The sequence below is a fragment of the Crocuta crocuta genome, unplaced genomic scaffold (assembly GCF_008692635.1).
Source record: "Crocuta crocuta isolate KB4526 unplaced genomic scaffold, BGI_CrCroc_1.0 scaffold334, whole genome shotgun sequence".
Taxonomy (NCBI): Eukaryota; Metazoa; Chordata; class Mammalia; order Carnivora; family Hyaenidae; genus Crocuta; species Crocuta crocuta.
This window is the reverse complement of record NW_027533260.1, coordinates 3,029,611-3,038,190: the sequence shown is the minus strand read 5'-3', so window position 1 is coordinate 3,038,190 and position 8,580 is coordinate 3,029,611. Positions and strand designations below refer to the sequence as shown.

Genomic DNA, 8,580 nt, shown 5'->3' with positions numbered 1-8,580 from the left:
AGATGCTGGAGCGGCTGTGGCTGTCCGGGATCTGCCACAATGACAAAATCGAGGTGATGAGCAGTAAGCTGGACATCGACAACATGGCAGGTGTCTTCTACATGCTCCTGGTGGCCATGGGCCTCTCCCTGCTTGTCTTCGCCTGGGAGCACCTGGTGTACTGGCGTCTGCGGCACTGCCTGGGGCCCACCCACCGCATGGACTTCCTGCTGGCCTTCTCCCGGGTACGGGGAGGGGAGAGGGAGGCAGGCGGGGACGCCTCCGAGTGNGAGAGCCTGGGCGGCGCGGGGCTGGGCGGCCTGGAGCCCTGGTGGTTCGCCGACTTCCCCTACCCGTACGCCGAGCGCCTCGGGCCGCCGCCCGGCCGCTACTGGTCGGTCGACAAGCTCGGGGNCAGGGGGGGCCCCCGCTGCCCCCCGCGCCCCACCGGAGACACCGGGGCGGGGATCTGGGTACCCGCAGGGGCTCGGCGCACTTCTCCAGCCTCGAGTCCGAGGTATGACGCGGCCCAGGGGGCCCGCCCCCGGCGCCCCCTCGGTCAGCGCAGGCCACGGCCCGAGGGGGCACGCGCCACAGACAGGACCCGCGTGGGTTGGGAAGGAAAAACAACCTGGCCGGACTCCGCCTGGAGCAGCGTCCCGCGCCCCGTCGCTTTGGGGGCACCAAGAGCCGGAAGGGATTTGGCCCTCCCCCAAANCCCCCCCCCCCCACGCCCGGGGCCCTGGCCCCCACATCACTGTGCAGCTCCCCGGCCCCAGCCACGCCTCCGGGGAAGCCCGTTTTTAACCTTTCATCCATTGGGACTCAAAACTGTGAGACGCGTTCGCCAAACTGTGACCCCAGACCTTGGCCCCGCCACACAGAAACCCCTGACCCCAGACTGTGACTTCCGACCCCTCAAAATGGTCATCCGACCCCAGACTGTGACCCCTGACCCCAAACTGTGACCCGAATCCCAGACTGTGCCCGGACCCGACTATGACCCTTGACGTCACACCGTGACACATCCTTCTCCTCTGCCCACCCAAGATCGCTTTTCCCAATTTTGACATCGGACACTCCCAACGGAAGCCCCGCCTCCTCCTGTCCTAGCGTTGATTCCCAACAAACATCGGGCCAAAACCTCCCACCCTGTCGCACCTCACTACCAGCCCCATGTGCCACCGGCCACATCCTCTCCAACTCCAGCCCTTATCTGTGACCGTCCCAACGATAACCCAGCAGACCCCCCCCTCCCCCAAAGCCTCCTTTTCCTAGATCTCCAGCCGGGTCTGGAGCTGGGTTGTGGAGGAGACGGTCTGGGAATCCACACCCACCACCAACCTCCCCTTCTCACTCTCCTGTTACACACTGCAGTGTTTGGAATAAACCATGTTTTTATGCNAAATTGTATTCAGAACCCAGACCCTGGAGGGAGATGGGAGACAAAGACCCAGAAAGGGGCTGTGAGAATAGATCCTAAGAAGACTGAGATGGGGCGAGGGGGACGGAGAGGTAGAGAGAAGGTGGGACAAAGAACTCACGAAAGATCCAGGATCAAAACATTTTAGGATTACGTCTAGGGTCCCATTCCTTTGGTTACCGAAAAGGCTTCTTGCTAGATTCTTAATATCGTGTTCTTGCAAGCGAGGATTCTAGTATATCCCAGCCAATCCACCTATCTCGAATGCCGTTAATCTCACCAATGGGAATCAATGCCTAACATTTCATTATGCCAATTAGCCAAATCTCTGGTGCTGATGAAGGATAAAGAGAGCCAAGGCACTTGCAATAGCGGTCTCCGGAGGGCTGGCTTTATGATTAAATGCTCGCTGACCAGAGCCGCAATGTGAACGCCTGGTTAGGCAATTGACTGCCCCAGGAGGGTAGATTCAACTTACACATAATATCATCCTGTCTACACTAAAGCATTTTGAAGTGAATTAAAGCCATCATAACAAAGAGGGAAGAGGAAACCGATTTTACGGGTCCTCAGGGAGCAAAACCCCAGTCTTCTTGCCAGTAAGAACTCTTATTTGCATACATGAATAATGTAGCGGAAAGGAAGCCATGGGAGTCAAAGGTGGAAGATGGAGTCGGGGCTCAGAGCTCCTCCTGTAGACGGAGAAAACTGGCCTCGTACAGGACTACAACTCCCAGGAGGCCGTGCCGCTGCTCTGCAGAAAAGCGCCGCAAAGTCACGCGAAGGGTGTATTTTCTCCGAATCCGTAAGCCTCGGTCGCTAGGCGAGGACTCCTTTACCTTAGTTCTCCTTCACCCTCTCGCCACCGCCCTCTCTGATTGGTGGGCTCGAAGGTTTCCAAGGAAACCTGCAGCGGCGCGGGCCTCCGAAGAAGGAAACCGCAATCCGGAAGTGACGTCCTCACTTCGCGCCGGCCGTGCCGGGGTTCGAAGATGGCGGCGCGCAAGGGTAGGCGGCGCACGTGTGGCACCGGGGAACCCATGGAGGCCGAGTCCAGCGACGCAGGGACCGAAGGCCCGCCCCAGGTCTACCTGCCCGGACGGGGGCCGCCGCTGCGCGAAGGAGAGGAGCTGGTCATGGACGAGGAGGCCTACGTGCTGTACCACCGAGCGCAGACTGGTAGGACCAGGGGCACCGGGACTCCTGGGTCCTGAGGAAGAAGGGGACTGGAATCCTGAGTCCTGAGTGGGTCTGGCCCCGAGTCTGCAACGTACGAGGCCCTCTGCGAGAGAAGACTGGGGTCTAAGGCGTGTGGGCACCTCACACGCGCCGGGGCTGAGATCTCTGTCCCATTCTAATTTTCCGATCTCTTCTTTTATCCCGAGGCGCCCCCTGTCTTAGCTTCGACATAGTCCGTGATCACCTGGGAGACAACCGGACAGAGCTTCCTCTTACACTTTACCTGTGCGCTGGGACCCAGGCGGAGAGCGCCCAGAGCAACAGGTGAGTGAGATCTGAGGTGTTCCTAGGACCCGGAGGCCGAGCCCCCCGCCCCAGCACCCCCTTCCCCAGGACCTAGAAATCGAGGTTTCCAGCGTCTCCTTCTCTTAAGTATTCTGGCGTGCAGCGCCTCACTCACCCCACTCTTCCCCAGACTGATGATGCTTCGGATGCATAATCTGCATGGGACGAAGCCCCCACTATCGGAGGGCAGCGATGAGGAGGAGGAGGAAGAAGATGAAGAGGATGAAGAAGAGCGGAAACCTCAGCTGGAACTGGCTATGGTGCCACATTATGGCGGCATCAACCGAGTCCGGGTAGATACAGTCCCTGGAACCGACTCTCCATCTCTCACCCTCATTCCCAACCCCATTGTCCATGCTTTCCAGCTTTTAGAAAATTACCTGGCACATAACCTCTCATACATTAGCTTATCTCCGTCTAAGCCGCAGTCGTTATTGTCGCTGTGTGCTAGATGCAATAGAGGACTAGTTTCTATGTTCTTCCCTCTTCTGTAAAATGGGGAAGATTACAAAGCTGGTCTGGTGGAGCTGATGTGAGGGTAGAAGGGAATCATACAGTTCTTTCAGGTGCCTAGAGGCAGCACCCAGATGTAGGGTGAGATAATGTTTTCTGTTACTGCTCAGGCTATATTGTGGGCTATGGGACCGCTTTTGTGTGCTGCTGAGTTCTAGCACCTTACGATCAGGCTGCTGTGCGAATTACAGGAGACAATGTATTCACGCACTTAGGGCTTTGCTTGGCCCGCAGCCCTTGCCGTGTGTTCCCATTAAAGTATTACCGTGATTCAGGTGTTGTTCTGTGCTCTGGGGATTTCACAGGAAGCAAAAGTTCTCTGGCTTCATGAAACTTACATGCTAGCGGGGAAAGGAACAGGAAAAAACTCAGTAAAAGAGCAGTGCATCCTCGTAGAGAAGAGTAAAAGCAAGATAAGGGAATTAGAATGTTTCTAGACTGGGTTTGCTGTTTTAAATAGTGCGGTCAGGAAAGTACTGTGATGAGGTGCTATTTGAACAGAGACTCTCAGGAAGTGAGGAAATGAGCCAGAGATCTCTGTCGGGAAAGGGTTTGGGGGTAAAGGAAATGCAAGTGCAAAGGCCAGGCCTGGGGCAAACATGGCACGGTTGAGGAATTTCATGGGAAATCGGGGAGACCAATGCATCTACTAGAGCAAATGGACGAGAGGAAGAGTGACAGCAGTTTGGGGGTGGGCACGGTGGAGGTGATGGCTTGTGGGGGGCTTATAGGTGGATGTAAGGACTCAGCTTTTACTTGGAGAGTTAAGTTGGGAGCTATTGGAGGGTTTAGAGCACAGATCAGTTGGGATCTGACTTGTGTCTTAAAGAAATCCCTCTTTGCTGTGTTGAGAATAGACCGCGGGGAGACCGTCATTCAGGGGAAGGACGACAGGAGTAGCCAGGAGTGACGGCACTAGAGGTGGTGAGAAGGGGTTGGAAGTGATGTGGGGGGCGCCTGGGTGGCTTAGTTGGTTGAGTGTCCGACTTTCGCTTGGGTCATGATCTTGTGGTTCGTGGGTTCGAGCCCTGCGTCGGGCTCTGTGCTGACTGCCAGCTCAGAGCCTGGAGCCTATTTCAGAGTCTGTGTCTCCCTCTCTCTCTGACCCTCCCCTGCTCACGCTGTCTCTCTTTCTCCTAGAAATAAATAAAACATTTAAAAAAAAAAAAAAAAAGGAAGTGATGTGGGTTCTGAGTGCAGCTAGCACAGGGTGGCTGTGAGGACAAGTCAGTGACTCCTACAGTTCAGGGCCTGAGATGGGGAGCCCTGGGGAGAAGGAGCTTGCAGAGGCGATGAGGAGCTTGGCTTTGGTCGTGGGAAGTTTGAATGGTCAGTGTTGATAGGAGTGTGGAGTTCAGAGAGGTCAGGGCTCGGGGCTACTGTAAACCTTGAGGCCGATCAGGACCCGGCCTGGGACCCACCAGCATGTACAAGGCTTACAAAGACTGGTAGTCTGGGCCGCCTGGGTGGCTCAGTCGGTAGAGTGTCCCAACTCTTGATCTTGGCTCAGGTCACGATCCCAGGGTCGTGGGGTCGAGCCCTGTGCCGTGCTCCACGCTGAACATGCGCTCTGCCTCTCTCCCCTGCTTGCGCTTTCTCTCAAGAAACAAACAAACAACAAAAAAACCTGGTAGTCTGAACGCCCTTCCACGGGTTGCTGGAACCCCAGCCCCCGTTCCTGGGCATCTGGAACCGCCTGGGCGTAGCGGCTGCCCGGTGTGGGTGGGAAGTTGTCCCACGGGCCCAGCTGGTCTTGGCGGGCTGTGATTTTTTTTCCCTGCAGAGGTTTCTGGGAGCCTGACTCCCAGCCGTGGGAGGATGGGGGTCCTGAGGACCCGCAGGTCAGGTTCTCGGGCACCAGGAGCTGTGGCCAGCACCCTGACCCTCACACCCTTCCCGCCTCCCTCTCCATCCCCCCCCTCCCCTGCAGGTGTCCTGGCTGGGCGAGGAGCCGGTGGCCGCTGTCTGGTCAGAGAAGGGCCAGGTGGAGGTGTTTGCCCTGCGGCGGCTTCTGCAGGCGGTGGATGACCCGCAGGCCCTGGCGACCTTCCTCCGGGATGAGCAGGCCCGGGTGAAGCCCGTCTTTGCCTTCGCGGGCCATATGGGCGAGGGCTTTGCCCTGGACTGGTCGCCCCGTGTGTCTGGTGGGTCCCTGGGGTACAGGGAGTTGGTCCTGGAGGGCCGGGGGCGGAGGTTGAGGGGCCTGTAGGAAGCATGGGTGGAGACTGAAGGGCGGAGCATGAGCTGAGACCAGCTAGTGCCCCGCCCCGTTTCCAGGGCGCCTGCTGACCGGGGACTGTCAGAAGAACATCCACCTCTGGACGCCTACAGATGGCGGGTCCTGGCACGTGGACCAGCGGCCGTTCGTGGGCCACACACGCTCTGTGGAAGACCTGCAGTGGTCCCCGACTGAGGACACGGTGAGGGACGGCTGGGGTCTGCACTCCTGGGTCTTGTGGGAGGTTCATGAGTTCGAGGCCTGTGTCAGGCTGTGTGCTGACAGCACCGAGCCTGCTTCAGATCCTCTGCCCACCCCCCGCCCCGTCTGCTCCTGCTCTCTTGTACTCACTCTCTCTTTCTCAAAAATGAACGTTTAAAAAAATGAAATAAAATGAAGGGTGGCCCAGCAAGTGTCCCCCTGGTCCCCAGGGTGGGGTGGCAGGCACACCAGCGTCACTCAGACTCTGCCCTGTCCAGGTGTTCGCCTCATGCTCCGCCGACGCCTCCATCCGTATCTGGGACATTCGGGCCGCCCCCAGCAAGGCCTGCATGCTCACCACCGCCTCCGCCCATGACGGGGACGTCAACGTCATCAGCTGGAGTCGCCGGGAGCCCTTCCTCCTTAGCGGCGGGGATGACGGGGCCCTCAAGATCTGGGACCTGCGGCAGTTCAAGGTAGCCTCCCAGCGGGACGTCTGGGGCCGGACGAGCCCCTGCTCCCGGCGCCCCTCGGGTTGGCGGGCTTCCTCTCTCAGACGCTTGTCTGTAGCAGAGCTGGGAGGGCCTGCGGGGTGGGGCGCAGATGAGGAAATGGGCTCGGCGAGGGAAGGCTATGGCTGGCCTGGGGTTGCTCGCTCTACCAGCCAGAGAGGTGACAGGGGACAGACGGGGCAGGGTGGCCTCAGAGGCTGTGACCCCTATCTACCCGCTGGAACGCCGTGCAGAGAGCCCTGGGGCCTGGGGCTTCAGAGCCATGGGGAGACTCATCGTCAGTGGGGTTTGTAGAATCTGCTGAGCATGGGAACCCAGATCGTTCGTTACAAGGGAGGAAACTGAGCACCGGAAGGACAGGAGCAGACAGGACTTTACCACCCAGCTAAGAATTGACTTTGTAGGGCTGAGAGGGGTCCTGGGCAGGAGAACCCGTCTCTCGCTTCCCTGTGGATGGAGCCAGCGCTTCATACGGCTCTGTGCCTGCCCGGGGCCGCCAGGATGTAGTCTTTGTTCCCCTCCTGTAGAGTCAGCCCTCAGGAAGCTTCTAGAAGTGAGTTCTGGCCCCCAAGGAAGGTGTGCAGCCAAGCGGACTGGCCGTTGGGACTTTGGAACCACTTTTCCAATTTAGAAATCTCTTTGCTTTAATGCAAGTGTTGTTTTTCTTTTCACCGGCGCCCCCCGGAGCCGGGGAGCCCCGCTTCCGCCCTCCTTAAGGCCTTCATGGAATCAGGGCTAGCGCTTGAGAACCCCCCGCTTTTATAGGAAGGGAAAGCGAGGCGAGCCCAGGGAGGATCAGGGCTGGGGATTTTGTGACCCGGAGCTCGCAGGGGGTCCTTTGCAGGGGAAAGCGCAGCTCACAGCGACCCCTGAGACTTATGTCTTCTGTCCCTTTTGGAGAATCGGGGCTTGTGGGGCTCCCAGGGGGCGGAGCCCGGGTGGAGCCCCAGAGCAGGGGAGTGGGGAGGGCTCAGTCTGGGGCGCCCCAGGAGCCCCGTGGCGGGTGCCCTGACCCCCTCCTTCCCACAGTCTGGCTCCCCGGTGGCCACCTTCAAGCAGCACGTGGCCCCCGTGACCTCTGTCGAGTGGCACCCCCAGGACAGTGGCGTGTTCGCGGCCTCGGGCGCAGACAACCAGATCACGCAGTGGGACCTGGCCGTGGAACGGGACCCCGAGGCGGGCGACGCGGAGAGCGACCCTGCCCTGGCAGACCTCCCCCAGCAGCTCCTGTTCGTGCACCAGGGCGAGACGGACCTGAAGGAGCTGCACTGGCACCCGCAGTGCCCCGGGGTCCTGGTCAGCACCGCCCTGTCCGGCTTCACCGTCTTCCGCACCATCAGCGTCTGAGGAGGCCGGCCGTGCCCTCACTCGGGGACCGACTCGGGGACCGAAGGTCGGGCTGGCTCCCCTGGAAGGGCCGCACACGTCCGGACCTGTGTCCCGGCCTCGCCGGGTAGAGGGACGTCATCTGGGCCGTGTGCTGCCGTCGCCGTGGCTTCTTGGCCGCGCTGTTCTCGCAGAGGACTCGGTGTGGTCCCCGGACCCGTCTTGCCGAAGGCTGTTGACTCAGAAAACCCAGTGACCCTTGGCTTTGACTCGGTGTCCCCTCTCTCCAGAACACTTGGCTTCGCCCTGGGACCCCCGCCTGTCCGACGACTCTGGCCTGTTTCCCAGGTGAGCCTGGCGTGGCCTTGTGTCGCCATGGACGCTTTGTAAGCTGTGGACCCGGCCTCGGCTGCCGGCCTCCCCCAGGGGAGCTCGAGCACTTTCCGGGGCGTGGGTTCCCCTAGCAGAACCCGGTGTGGCTCTGTGTGTTCCCGCCGTCGCAGTTGGGCCAGGACTTCCCAGCGGGGACCGCGCGGGTCTGCCCTCCCTCCCGCGGCCAAGGCAGGCGCTACGCGGGAAGGAAGGGCAGGGGCTCCTGACGCAATAAAGGACCAGAATGAGGCCCAATGGGTGTGAGACTCATCATGCTGGTGTCCTCTCTGTGAAGAAGCTGGAGGAGGCGGTGAGGGGGTGGGGGGGCAGTCTGGCACCTGGCTGGCCGGAGGCCACTGCGCTGGGAGCGGCCGCGGGGAACCCTGGCTTCGGCGCTCAGCCCATCGTGGGCTGGCAGGATCTGCCTGCCCCAGATTTGACTCCGTGTGGGACTCAGCCTGGGTCTCTGGAGGGCTCCCTCACCTGTGTCCCCCACATCTTCAGGCCTCTCC

At 60.1% G+C, this 8,580-nt stretch overlaps 2 protein-coding genes across 2 annotated transcripts in view; both read left to right on the top strand.

Annotated features, from left to right (window-relative positions):
- GRIN2D (glutamate ionotropic receptor NMDA type subunit 2D) overlaps positions 1-947 on the top strand; it is a 35,519-nt gene extending 34,572 nt beyond the window's left edge. The window contains exons 11-12 of the mRNA XM_077747172.1: positions 3-452; positions 864-947. Of these exons, the coding sequence (XP_077603298.1) occupies positions 3-452; positions 864-947 (534 nt within the window). The remainder of the gene's footprint in view (positions 1-2; positions 453-863) is intronic.
- Positions 948-2,384: 1,437 nt separating this feature from the next.
- GRWD1 (glutamate rich WD repeat containing 1) lies at positions 2,385-8,339 on the top strand. Its single transcript, XM_077747418.1, has 7 exons — positions 2,385-2,581; positions 2,788-2,905; positions 3,057-3,219; positions 5,370-5,583; positions 5,717-5,859; positions 6,137-6,334; positions 7,400-8,339. Exons 1-7 carry the CDS (start codon positions 2,395-2,397, stop codon positions 7,715-7,717), a joined length of 1,341 nt encoding a protein of 446 aa, XP_077603544.1. The 5' UTR covers positions 2,385-2,394; the 3' UTR covers positions 7,718-8,339.
- The last annotated feature ends 241 nt before the right edge of the window (positions 8,340-8,580 follow it).

Bases quoted from the DNA above. Each gene is read 5' to 3' on its own strand.
- GRWD1 (XM_077747418.1), top strand. From the start codon at position 2,395: ATGGCGGCGCGCAAGGGTAGGCGGCGCACGTGTGGCACCGGGGAACCC. The intron at 3,220-5,369 runs GTAGATACAGTC...CCTCCCCTGCAG, and splicing joins GCGGCATCAACCGAGTCCGG to GTGTCCTGGCTGGGCGAGGA. The intron at 5,860-6,136 runs GTGAGGGACGGC...TGCCCTGTCCAG, and splicing joins GGTCCCCGACTGAGGACACG to GTGTTCGCCTCATGCTCCGC.